This window comes from Coenobita brevimanus, chromosome 49 (genome assembly GCF_032717465.1).
Source record: "Coenobita brevimanus isolate Jiangsu-jjx chromosome 49, ASM3271746v2, whole genome shotgun sequence".
NCBI lineage: Eukaryota > Metazoa > Arthropoda > Malacostraca > Decapoda > Coenobitidae > Coenobita > Coenobita brevimanus.
This window is the reverse complement of record NC_137002.1, coordinates 2,484,986-2,498,981: the sequence shown is the minus strand read 5'-3', so window position 1 is coordinate 2,498,981 and position 13,996 is coordinate 2,484,986. Positions and strand designations below refer to the sequence as shown.

General features: G+C 43.1%; 1 protein-coding gene across 1 annotated transcript in view; it reads left to right on the top strand.

The window, feature by feature from the left end:
- The first annotated feature begins 3,585 nt into the window (after positions 1–3,585).
- Positions 3,586–13,996, top strand: part of LOC145399457 (putative tubulin polyglutamylase TTLL2) — a 28,799-nt gene continuing 18,388 nt past the window's right edge. Inside the window, exon 1 of the mRNA XM_080272069.1 lies at positions 3,586–3,738. Coding sequence (XP_080128195.1) covers positions 3,586–3,738 — 153 coding nt within the window. The remainder of the gene's footprint in view (positions 3,739–13,996) is intronic.

The following is a 13,996-nucleotide window of genomic DNA, read 5'->3' as shown; positions in this document are numbered from 1 at the left end:
ACACAGCTCAGTCCTTCATCGTCCCTTTAGAAGCCTTGGTGTCCCTTTTTCTCGGAATGTCCACATTACTCCAGCTGCAGTATCGGCTTCGCAGAGGTTAGGTGTGCTGAACCTACTCATTACACCCCCTTAACCCCACTGAATTGTTGACTGTACAGGAGCTTATTAGCCCTTGTGTGGAGTACAACTCTCAGGTGTGTGGGGGATCATCGCATAAAGTACTTCCAAACAGGGTGGTGTCAGAGGACTGTCGTCTCATTAACTCTCTCATTGACTCCATTCAGCCTCTCTCTCTTCGCCACAGTGTTGCATAATTATCTCTCTCTCTCTTCTGTCGCTATTGTTCAGACCACAGTTCTGATGAACTCACATCTTCCATTCTTCTCTCTTTAACGAGCACTTATCACCCATCTCTCTGATGTAAAATCTAACTGGCACTCTTTTGACTGGTTATATCTATAGCCATCTTCCTCTGTGTGCTTTTCCTGCTGCCTTTGGTCTCCACAGTTTTTTGTCATAGTGTGTCCAGGTATCACGAAATGAACGGATCTTGAACCTGGTTCTTTGCTGCAGAGAGAGAAAAAAATCACACTGGTCGTCTCATACCAGCCTTTCATCCCACATCTGCCTTACACCCTCCCTACATTCTCTCTCATGCCTCCCTTATACCTATCATCCTTCCTTGTGCCTTCCCCCAGCCTCCCTCTTCCTTTCACCACCCTCCCTCCCGCCACCTGCCTCCCACCTGACAGACAGTAGCAATAAAAGGATGTGAGAAGCGTGTGGAGGTGAGAGTAGTTGCGTGGAGGTGGTGGTGGTAGTGTGGTGGTGGTGGTGTGCCTGCCTCAACTCCTCAGTCACCGCCTGGCCTCGCCCGGCCTGGGGTCACTCCCGCTTACCCTGCCGCACCACACCCTGCCTGCCTGCCTTACTTTCTGCCTCACCTCACTCCTACCTCGCCTCACACACCTGCCTTCCTACCTAGCCTGTCAGGTTAGTAGTATTCAGGTCTTGATTTATCACTCATCCTTGCCTCACTGATCCTGCCTCATTTTCTGCCTTACCTCACCCCTTGCCTCACTTATCCCTCTCTCATTCACCACCTGCCTCCCTGCCTACCTTAAGTCGGGTCAGACGTACTCTTTGTTTCAAACCTCGCTCCTTGCCTCACCCCTCACTCCTTATCTCACCTTTCACCCCTGCCTTACCTCACACTCCTGCCCTACCTCTCCCTCCTGTCCCACGTCATACCCCTGCCTCATCCCTCACCCCTGACCCACCCCTCACCCCTGCCCCACCCCTCACCCCTGCCCCACCCCTCACCCCTGCCTCACCCCTCACCCCTGCCTCACCCCTCATCCCTTGCCTCACCCCTGCCTGAGCCTTATCTCACCCTTGCCTTACCCTCTGCCTGAGCCCTCACATTTGCCTCACCCTTCATCTTTTGCCTCACCCCTTACGTCCTAAACCTTGCCTCACCCCTGCCTTGCCTTCCACACCCTGCCTGACCGTTTCCTCACCCCGGCCAACACGTGCCCTTGAGTCTTCAGTGCACGTGTATGCTTGAGATGCACGCGCGTTTTTAATTCTAAGTAAAATTTATGCTCATTAGTCTCGTCCTTCCCCTCCCCCTCTCCCCTTCCCCCTCTTCCCCTCCCCCTCTCCCTCTCCCTTCCCCATCCCCTTTTCCTCCCTCCTCCCTTTCTTCATTCTCTCTCTTCTTTCTCATTCTCTCCTCCATTCCATCATCTTCATCCTTTCTCAAACCCTCCTTTACTCTCAGTACCCTTCCCCCCACTTACCTCCCTCCTCTTGTCTTCCTCCTTACCTTTCTCTTTATTTTCTTTCCTCCTCCCTCTCTCCATCCCTCTTCTTCTTCCTCCTCTTTCCTCCATCTCTGAATCATCTTTCCTCCCCTTCTCTTTCCCTTTCCTTTCTTCTCTTTCCCTCCTGCCTTCTTCCCTTCTCCTTTGCCTTCTCTCTATCCCTCCTTTCCTCCTTTCTTTTCATCCTCTTCCTTTTCATTTCTTCCCTTCCTCTTCTTCCTAACTTCTCTACATCTTCCTTCCCTCTCCTCTCCATTTTTCCTTCTTCCTTCCTTTCCCTCTTTCTCTCCTCCCTCCTTCACATCACCTCTGCTTGCATTCCCTCTTCTCCATTTCTTTTCCACTCCCTTCTTCATCCTCCTTCCCTCTTCCTCCCTTCTCTTCCTGACTTCTTTCCTCTTACACTCTTCTTCCTCCCTTCTTTCTTTCTTTCATTTACATCACGTTCACCTTCCTTCCTACTTCCTTCCCTCCCCGACCTTCTCTCTCCCTCCTTCCCTCCCCATTCTCTCTCCCTTCTTTTTTCTCCTTCCATTCTTCTACTTCCCTTCCTCTTCCCGTCCCTCTGCTTCCCCTCCACTCCTCTTTTCTCTACTCTCCTCCTCTCCCCGTCCCTCTACTCCCCCTTCCTCCCCTTCTCTCTCTTCCCCTTCCCATTTCTCTCCCCTCCTGACTTTTTTCGGACTCCCCTTTGTGTATTTTAGAGAGAGAGAGAGAGAGAGAGAGAGAGAGAGCATATTAAAAGATTGACAAGAACACACACACGCACACGCACGCGCGCGCATGCATAGAAGTAATGTACATTACATGTGTACGCATGCACAAATACATGCACACTCTAACACACACATGCTGACCCACCTACACAAAAGCCTAGAAACACGCGCGTGCTCACGTACGCGAGGCAGTACATAAAACAACACACACACACACACACACACACACACACACACACACACACACACACACACACACACACACACACACACACACACACACACACACACACACACACACACACACACAACCTTCACCCTCAATTATATTAAATTAGGTACCTTTGCCTTTGTTGTTACCTACCAACCTACCTTTGTACCTGACTTCCTACCTACCTACCTACCTGCCTATTGTGTAATCCTTTTACACCTTTTTTTGCATCCATTCTCCATCCCTCCTTCCTTCCCCTCCCTTATGCATTTTTGTTCCTCCTTGCTTCCTTCCTTGCTTGCTTCCTTCTTTCCTTCATACCTTTCTTCCTTCCATTTTCATTCATTCAGTCCTTATTCAGCCATTGTAATTATTTTCATCCTTCTATCCTACTCTTTTCTCTCTCACTTTGTCCTTCATTCATTCTTTCCTTCCTTCCTTCATTCATTCATTCAGTCTCTTTCTTCCAGTATCCCTTCCTCCTCTCCTTTTTTTCCATTCTTTTATCCCAGTTCTCCCTTCCTCTCCTATTGCTACCTGCTCTCCCCCCTCCCAGTCTCTTATAATACAAACATACGTGCATGCAGACAGACAGACATGCATATCTGTCCATCCATCCATATCTATCTTACTATCTATACTCGTGTGTGTGTGTGTGTCGAGGGAGAGAGAGAGAGAGAGAGAGAGAGAGAGAGAGAGAGAGAGAGAGAGCAAACACCCAAACTCCTCTTTCTATCACCATCATCATTATCATCAATTTCCCCCTGTGTATCTTTCGCAGCAGTGTGACCTTTGACCTCCACCATGACCTAGCGACCCAGGGCGACCCAGGATGAGGCTGAGGGAGGTCGGCTGGGGTCAGGAGGAGGGGGAGGAAGAAGAGGAGGATGAGGGAGGAGGAGGAGAGATGCTGGAGGGAGGAAGAGGAGGAAGAATCTACTATAGGCTAAATGATGATAACACTGGACCTGAGCTTCTGATGGAGGTAAGGAGGGGTGGAGAGAGGGAGGGAAGGAGAGAAAGGAGGAGGGAGGGAATGAGAGAAAGGAAGAGGGAGAGAAAGCAGGGAGAAAGGGAGTAGGGAGGGAATGAGAAGGGAAAGGAACTTGGGGAGAAAGAATGGGGCAAGATATGACAGCGTTTTGTGTGAGGTGAGGGGGATGGCTTGAGTCAGTGTCTTTTTTAACTCATATAGGTAAGCCTGTTTGTTAGTGTGTCGGGGATAGAAATATGGAAACACACACACACACACACACACACACACACACACACACACAGAAGTAACCTACGCCATACACCTACACTGTTTTCTATTTCACCTGCTGTACCTTCTTGACTAAATCTATTCTCTTCCCAATAACCATCCAATAAAAAATGAAGAAAGGAGAGAGAGAGAGAGAGGGAGAGAGAGAGAGAGAGAGAGAGTGCAAGGGAGTCTCATACGTCTGTTAATAATACTATCCCCGAAGACGTAGAATTCACAGACAAACTTACGACCCATTGCCCCTCGTAACTGTGAATTGTTTTTCCAGGAAGCACGACGTTGAGAGAGTGCAGAGACTTTACGTGGCTTAAAAAAAAAAAAAAAAGCAAAAATCTTAGTTACGAGTGAAGCAGTTGATCGTAAGCCTGTTTGTGAATGCGGGCAAGTATTCTATGCCCCAAACTGCCAGGCGTTAAATGAAATATACGATAACACGAAAATTTTGCATATTCCATTCAGGCACGGATTTAGGGAGGGGTGGGCCTGGGTTAGCGTCCCCCCTCCCCCCCCACCGCTGTTTTCGGTAGTCCAGTGATTGGTTATAAAGAAAGTACAGCATTATTTACCAAAGTACTGGCCACCAATATCACATTCCGCCTGCATGGACTCTAGAGCAAGACCAGGCTGAGGCAGGAAACAGTTGTGGATGAAGAATGGATAGTATGTAATAGGGGAGATGGTGGTCAGGTGGTAAGAGGAGTGGACTGCTGACCTAAAGAATGCTAGATCGAATCCAAACTGAGCCAGGGAGCGGTTTAGGAAAGTGGATGAATGAAGTAATGGGGAGATGGTGGTCAAGTGGTAAGGGTAGTGGACTGGTGACCTAAAGAACACTAGATCGATTCCAAACAGACAGGGGACAGTTTAGGGAATTGGATCTCGTTAAATCCGACGTAAAAACACCCCTAGCGCCATCACGCCAGTCCTGAATGTGATAATCTTGGCATTATACAGTATGGACGGTGGGTATTGGTGGTCAGGTTGTGGTATGTGAAGGTGTGTGAGGCCATCTGTTATACAAGGCCTCAAGGAAAGGATGGTGTACTATATTTCCGAGTCAGATCTCTATTCCATTCTTATATTGCCCAGTCAGAGTAGGGGTCCTGGGCTAGGCTAAAGAGAAAGTGACTAGTTACTCTCTCCTTAGCAGTCTAGGTAAGCATTGAACCCCTGCCACTCTTGGATTTAAACCATTTTTGTCGGTTCCAGAGCACCTTATCCCACTTGACCACAAGGCTTCCATGTGCTGGTTATATGGTTACCACCCAGCGAAGTAAATGGCTTCTTGGGTTAGGGAAAATAATGGTTTCTTGGGTTAAAGAAAGCCATTTAGCTCTTAACACATTGTAGTCACCTGAAGATAGCACTACATCAGGTGAGTGAATAGTGAGTGCCTTCAGATTCGGATACATAAAAAAAAAAAGAAAAAAAAAATAGTTGACACTGGGTTGTGTAAGAACAATGGTCATGGATCAATGGGTGAGGCAGGTTGCGGCAGTGGCGAGGCAGCATATGGTTGGGTGAGGCAGGATATGGCAGGGTGAAGTAGGGTGATGGAGGGTATGGGAGGGAGAGGTAGGGTACAGGAAGGTGAGGCAGAGTGAGGTAGGGTAAGGCAGGGCGAGGTCGGACGAGGCAGAAGGTAGGATAAGGAAGGGTGAGGTAGGGTAAGATAGAATAAAGTAGGGTGAGGCATGGTATGGAAGGGTGAGGAAGGGTATGGAAAGGTAAGGCAGGGTGAGGTAGGGTAAGGAATAGTGAGGCAGGGTAAGGTAGGGGGAGGTAGAGTGATGCTGGGAAAGGCAGGGTGAACCAGGGTGAGGGAGACCGAGGAAGGGTGAGGCAGGGTAGCAACAACACGCTAACTGATAGAGAAGTGGCGTGTTAACGGGTGAAAGAGAGAGAGAGAGAGAAGGAGAGAGAGAGAGAGAAATATTAGTCTGATTTCTTCTCATTTTTCTTCTTCTTCTTATTATTATTATTATTATCATTATTATTGTTATTATTATTATTATTATTATTATTATTATTATTATTATTATTCCCCTACCAGAAACCGATCAGGAATTCTAGGTTTGCCCAATTCCGTCAGTCCGTCCGCAATTTCGTGTCGGCTCCGTAACTTCCACATGCATGGACCGATTTTGATATAACTTCACACAAATGTACCCCATACCATGACGGTGTGTCGCGTGGAACAACCAGCCATGTACTATCTATCTATCTATCTATTGCAAGACGCCTTAATCCCGTATGGGGTGGTCACAGACAAATCGCCTCCATGTCGCCCTGTCCCCTGCCATTTCACTGCCCTGTTCCCAGCTTATACACCCCCTCTCTCATATACCTCTCCACTCCATCCCTCCATCTCATCCTAGGCCTCCCCCTCCCTCTCCCCCCCTCCACCTCACTCACATACACTCTCCTCGTCAGTCTCTCACTCACCATCCTCTCCACATGGCCAAACACCATCTACTCCCAAGGTCAATAATATATGTGTGTTTATCATCCGGTGGGGACATTGTATTGCATGGAAATATTGGATGCACTTGTTATTATTATTATTATTATTGTTGTTGTTGTTGTTGTTGTTGTTGTTGTCCCATTCCTCCTCCTCCTCCTCTACGTCCTCCTCCTTCTCCTCCTCCTCCTTCTCCTCCTCCTCCTCCTCATCATCATCATCGTCATCATCATCATCGTCATCATCATCATATTTTCATCATCGTCATCATCAATTTATTACAAGCATTTCTTATAATAATTCTCTCTCTCTCTCTCTCTCTCCCTCTCTCTCTCTCTCCTTTTAATATAGCTCTCCCTCCCTCTTTCCCTCCCTCACTTTGTACTATAAATATTTGCTTAACCTTTACCTACAGCCATCTTCCACTGCTTCTACTACCATCACTACTACCACTACAACTACTATTACTACGACTATTACTACTACTACTACGACTTCTACTACGGTACTATTGCTATTAATGCTATCGTTGCTGCTGCTGCTGACAATGATAATAATAATAATAATAATAATATTAGTGGTAGTTGTAGTAGTAGTAGTAGTAGTAGTAGTAGTAGTAGTAGTAGTAGTAGCAGCAGCAGCAGCAGCAGCAGCAATAATGATAATAATATTAATAATAATAATAATAATAATAATAATAATAATAAATAAATAAATAATATACCATCCTCACCATCACAACCATTGTCACCATCACCACCACCGACATCATTATCATCATCATGACTGTTAATCCTGTCTAAAGATGGGTTGAGATGGCATCACACACACACACACACACACACACACACACACGGTCACATTAGGTAGGAGGGATTAACAATAGGTGTGATTAATGAATGGACTTTTACCTTGATTGCTGGCTCCTGCTCCGCTCACCTCAGCCCACGTCACAGGGTCATGTCTCAGGGTCATGTCTGTTGCTTAGGTCATAGTTAAGATTAGTATTTGGTCATGTCATCAGTAGGGTTAAAGAAAAGTTTGGTCATGTCATAGTTAAGAAGGTCATCTCACAGTTAAGGTCATGTTAGTAGGTCATGTCACAGTTAAGGTCATGTTATTGAGTCATGTCACATTTAAGGTCATGTTTCAAGGTCATGTCACAGTTAAGGTCATGTTACAAGGTCATGTCACAGTTAAGGTCATGTTACTAGGTAATGTCACAGTTAAGGTCATGTTTCAAGGTCATGTTACGAGGTCATGTCACAGTTAAGGTCATGTTACTGAGTCATGTCACAGTTAAGATCATGATACAAAGGTCATGTCACTCTTAAGGTCATGTTACTAGGTTAGGTCACATTTATCGTCATTTTCACAAGTCAGGTCGTAAGGTCGTATTAAGTCATGTAATTTGGATCATGTCACTCCTATTACAATCAAGATCATCTCACAGCCTCATGTCACAACCTCATGTCACCTTCACAACGTATCTCAGGTTGTATTTTCATGTTTCAGCTCTCGCCTTTGCAGCCCGGAGTTAATTCTGACAAATTCACTCTGTCATTGTGTCTTTGAGTCTGTTATTGCTGGGGTTTGTGTGATTGTGGGATTGGCTTGGGATGTGTGTGTGTTTGGGTGGTTGGATGTGGGGGGTGGAAGGTGTGCATGTGAGGGGGTGAGGATTAGGTGGGTGGGAGGGACGTGTGTGTGTGTGTGTGTGTGTGTGTGTGTGTGTGTGTGTGTGTTTATCTAGGTGTAGCATACAGAATTTAATCTCTTCTCCCATGTACAGTATATTTATCCAGAAGATTACATTTACCCCTTCCACCTTTATAGAGTCTTTTTAATTACATTTTTTCTAGATACTGATTACATTAATATATCAGAGAGGAGGATATGAATATTCTGTAATTTATGCAACAAATACAATAATACCATAGATCATTCACTTTAACTTGGCCCAAATTTTCAGTGTTTGCAGCTTATTCCACGTAGCTCAGTGGCAGGAAAAGACAGTACTGTGGCTCTACGTACTTTCCATAGCACTTCTTCGTGACTAGCACCATATTCTAGTGTTAATCTCTTGTTATAACTCGGTGTTCAAGATGGAAGGATGGCAGTTTTAGGGCAAGGTAAAGTGGACAGAGTATAGACAGATAGAGGAGCTTCATGGCCTTAGAATTGTGAGTGGTTAGAGGCGATAAAGTCTACGGTAGTGAATAGCCTCGTTTCCGAAAATCATTGGTGGGTGAAACACGGACAGGGCCGCTATTAGAAATCCTCCCGCGTCTAGGAATAAGTTGGTAAGGAAGAGGTATTACGATGCCTCACAAGCCCAGGAGAATGCGAAAAAGTTATTATTAAAATGACATGCAAAAAGTGATAAAGAAAGAGGTACACACACACACACACACACACACACACACACATACACACACACACACACACACGACATCCAATCCCTTAGTATTTAACCTTCAGACACGAAAACCTCCCAAGGTCGTTGTTTTATTCCAGTCTCCATTTCTACCCGACTCCAGACGGTTTCGTTCATCTGAGAGTGGGTTATAGGAGGCTGAGAGTGTGTGTGGGGGATTTTCTATTGTATACCTGCTTTCTCCGGACGATTTTGTTAAGATTAGGAGAGACGTTTCATCCTGGGGGGGGTTAGATGCAGCCTTCCTCAGCTCCTTTCATATATCGCTGAATAAAATCGTCCGGAGGTAGTGTGAATTTAATGAAGAGGACGTCATGGTCCTGAAGGGGTTAAGGAAGGAGTAATCAACCCCTCCAGGACGAAGAGGATTTTTCTGTATACATTCTTGCCATCTCCAGACGATTTTATTCAGCCCTGGAGTGATATTTTCCCCCTAGCGGTTTAGCATAGTCCTTCATTTAGTATTTACTGCTTTATTTCCCACCTCATTAATAGGGTGTCCTGCTAAGCTGAATAAAATCGTCTGAAAGTAGCAAGAGGAAAAATAACAAACAAGTGGAGAAAGAAAAACAAGAGGTAATATAAAAATCAAGAGGAAAATATAAAGGAAGAGGAAAAATTAAAACAAAGAGAGGAAGAGCAAAAAATCAAGAAGAAAAACAAGTCCAGAGGAAAAATAAGAAACAACACGAAAAATTAAAATGCAAGAGGAAAGGAAAAAACCAGGATGAAAAATAGAGAAGCAAGTAAAAAAATAATAAAAAAAAACAAGAAGAATCAAAATCAAGATGAAAAAATAAAAAGCAACTGGAAACAAAAAAAATCAAGAGGAAAAACAAGAAAACATAAACCAAGAGGAAAAAAAATAAGAGGAAAAATAAAGTGTATGGAAAAAAAAAAAGACAGCAAGAGGAAAAATAAAAAAACACGGAGAAAAAAGAAGAGGAATAATAAAACTCAAGAGGAAAAAAGAAGATGAAAAATAAAAGCAAGAGGAAAAAACAAGAGGAAAAATAAAAGCAAGAGGAAAAAACACGAGGAAAAATAAAAGCAAGAGGAAAAAACACGAGGAAAAATAAAAGCAAGAGGAAAAAAACAAGACGAAAAATAAAAGCAAGAGGAAAAATAAAAAGCAAGAGGAAAAATACAGCAAGAGGAAAAATAAAAAAACAAAAAAGAGGAAAAATAAAAAGCAAGAGGAAAAATAAAAGCAAGAGGAAAGAACAAGAGGAATAATAAAAGCAAGAGGAAAAAACAAGAGGAAAAATAAAAGCAAGAGGAAAAAACAAGAGGAAAAATAAAAGCAAGAGGAAAAACAAGAAAAAAAATAAAAGCAAGAGGAAAGAACAAGAAAAATAAAAGCAAGAGGAAAAAAACAAGAGGAAAAACAAGAAGAAAAATAAAAGCAAGAGGAAAAATAAAAAGCAAGAGGAAAATTAAAAGCAAGAGGAAAAATAAAAGCAAGAGGAAAAATAAAAAGCAAGAGGAATAATAAAAGCAAGAGGAAAAAGCAAGAGGAAAAATAAAAAGCAAGAGGAAAAAACAAGAGGAATAATAAAAGCAAGAGGAAAAAACAAGAGGAAAAATAAAAGCAAGAGGAAAAAACAAGAGGAAAAATAAAAGCAAGAGGAAAAAACAAGAGGAAAAATAACAGCAAGAGGAAAGAACAAGAAAAATAAAAGCAAGAGGAAAAAAACAAGAGGAAAAACAAGAAGAAAAATAAAAGCAAGAGGAAAAATAAAAAGCAAGAGGAAAATTAAAAGCAAGAGGAAAAATAAAAGCAAGAGGAAAAAACAAGAGGAAAATTAAAAGCAAGAGGAAAAAACAAGAGGAATAATAAAAGCAAGAGGAAAAAACAAAAGGAAAAATAAAAGCAAGAGGAAAAAACAAGAGGAAAAATAACAGCAAGAGGAAAAAACAAGAGGAAAATTAAAAGCAAGAGGAAAAAACAAGAGGAATAATAAAAGCAAGAGGAAAAAACAAAAGGAAAAATAAAAACAAGAGGAAAAATAAAAAGCAAGAGGAAAAAATGACGTCCTTGAGACCAGACGCATATTGATGTTGTATTGATGTCGTTGACTATTTTTGGGAGATGCCTGATTAATGAGCTTTGAGTCCATTCACTGTGGCACGGTACGTCTGTGGTGAGTAGTAGCAGTGGTGGTGGTGGTGGTGTAGTGGTGGTGGTGGTGGTGTAGTGGTGGTTGTGGTGGTGGTAGCAGTAGAAGTGGTGGTGGTTAGTAGTAATATAACAGTGCAGTGATGATGATTATGATGATAACGATGATGATGATGACTTTGATTATGGTGATGATGATTATGACGATGATGATGATGATGATGATGATGTAGGTCAAATGAAGGCAGGAATATAATACAGTACATACGGTAACCTCATCCTATACTCCTTTCACCTTAACTTGGCCCAGATTTTCGTCCAGCTTATTTCACGTTGCTCATTGGCAGAAAAGGACAATACTACGGCTCTACATCCTTTCCATAGCACTTCTTCGTGACTAGCACCAAATTCTAGTGTTACTCTGCTGTTACAACTCAGCATTCAAGATGGAGAGATGGCAATTTTAGGCCAAGTAAGAGTGAAAGGAATATATTGAAGTGTTTTTTTTTTTTTCACTAAGGGGAAATTTTGTAGCTATTAAAAATCATTTGGTTAGTGACGTGAATGAAATAGGTATGTTCTCTTACTTTCTTTAATTTCTCTCTCTCTCTCTCTCTCTCTCTCTCTCTCTCTCTCTCTCTCTCTCTCTCTCTCTCTCTCTCTCGTCGCTCGATAATGGCAGCTTAGTCCCTTTAGCAACCTTGCCTGACCTACATTTTAGTGAGAGAGAGAGAGAGAGAGGGGAGAGAGAGAGAGAGAGAGAGGTGAAAACATTGAGAGAGAGGAGGCAGAAAGATGAAAAGAGAGAGAGAAAGAGAGAGAGAGAGAGAGAGAGGTGAAAACATTGAGAGAGAGGAGGCAGAAAGATGAAAAGAGAGAGAGAAAGAGAGAGAGAGAGAGAGGTGAAAACATTGAGAGAGAGGAGGCAGAAAGATGAAAAGAGAGAGAGAAAGAGATAGATAGATAGAGAGAGAGAGAGAGAGCGATGGGGAGGGGTGAAAACATTGAGAGAGAGAGAGTAATCGGAGACTGCATTATTATTACTTAATCTACATACACGTCCACGCACGCACGTGTATACATTGTAGACACACACAGATAGCAGTGAATAATGAACGTGAAGTTGAAAGGCAAAATGCACACACACACACACACACACACACACACACACACACACACACACACACACACACACACACACACACACATTCAGTTATACATAGAGTAAGAAAAAGGAGAGAGAGAGAGAGAGAGAGAGAACTTCCCTCTCGCTCTCACTATTCACCACTGCTATTTACACAACTACCTCTGAGCCCATTATAAGGGGTACTCTTATATACTTAATAACTTGGAAGAAAATGGGTATAGCCTTGAGATTTGGTGATTTTGTTATATATACTGTCGTCTGTGTGTGTGTGGGGGGGGGTTGTGTGTATATAATTATGTAGGTATGTGTATGTCGGTCCGTTGTGTGTGTGTGTGTGTGTGTGTGTGTGTGTGTGTGTGTGTGTGTGTATGTGTGTGTAGATGTCCGTCCGTGTGTGTATGTGTCTTGGTGTGTGTGTTTATGGTTTCTGATGTGTATATACAATATGTAGGTATTTGTATAGCTTTGTACCAAAGTGTAAAGACCTGTTGTATTCTCTCTCTCTCTCTCTCTCTCTCTCTCTCTCTCTCTCACCCCAAAGACAAGCCCAACGAAAGTATTCATAAAACTTCTCAACCTAAAGAGTTAAATCGTCCTGTAGTGGATAATAAGGTGATGAAGTCCTGGTATTCCCCTCAATCTAACCCCAGACGATTTTATTCAGCTGGGAGTGGGTTACAGGAGCCTGAGAGCGTTAAGCAGGCCACTGGAACTTTCCCTTCTCTTCCCAAAATCTCCACGTAAATCTTTAGTGAGTGACAGACCTACCGTTGCTTTAAACTTTGGGTATTTCGTTTTCTTTTTGTTTTTTTGTTGTCTTTTTCTTTTATTTTATATTTTTTCTCTTGTCTTTCATTTTCCTTGTTCGTTTTTTCTTTGTGTTTTTGGAGGGGGGGTGAGGGAGGAGGAGCCAAGGATGAGATGGAGGGATGGAGTGGAGAGGTATATGAGAGGGGTGTGTGTGAGTTGGGAACAGGGCAGTAAAATGGCGGGGGACAGGGCGACATGGAGGCGATTTGTTTGTGGCCACCCCTTACGGGATTAAGGCGTCTGGCAGTAAATAGATAATTTTTTCCTTTTGTCTTTTTCTTTTTTTTGATTGTTTTTCTTCTCATTTTTTTGTTTTTCTTTTTTCTTTTTCTTATTTTTCTTTTTAATATTTTTTTTCTATGAGATGCAAACAAGGCAAGTGTGCAAACGGGCCATAAAGGGGATGCTGCGTAAACACCACCTCAAATGACCCGGAACTTTGTGGTTTGGTGTGTGTGTGTGTGTGTGTGTGTGTGTGTGTGTGTGTGTGTGTGTGTGTGTGTGTATTATTCTTGTTTATTCGTATTATTGCAGTCAGGTTGATAGACAAGTGTGAGTATGTTGTGTTGTGTGTGTGTGTGTGTGTGTGTGTGTGTGTGTGTGTGTGTGTTTTGTTTATTCATACCAACTTGATGCAGTCAAGTTGCTAGACAAGTGTGTGTATGTTGTGTTGTATTGTGTGTGTGTGTGTGTGTGTGTGTGTGTGTGTGTGTGTGTGTGTGTGTGTGTGTGTGTGTGTGTGTGTGTGTTTTATTGTTTATTCATACCAACTTGATGCAGTCAAGTTGCTAGACAAGTGTGTGTATGTTGTGTTGTATTGTGTGTGTGTGTGTGTGTGCCGTTGAACACTCGTGTGCAAGTATGTGTGTTTCCTGGAACTCTGCGTGTAACTGTAGTGTGTGTGTGCGTTTATCCTTCATGACTAACTGCTCATTTGTGTGTTCATGTGCGTTTTTGGGCGTGTATATGTACGTATGTTCATTTCTGTGTGTTTGTGACCATGTG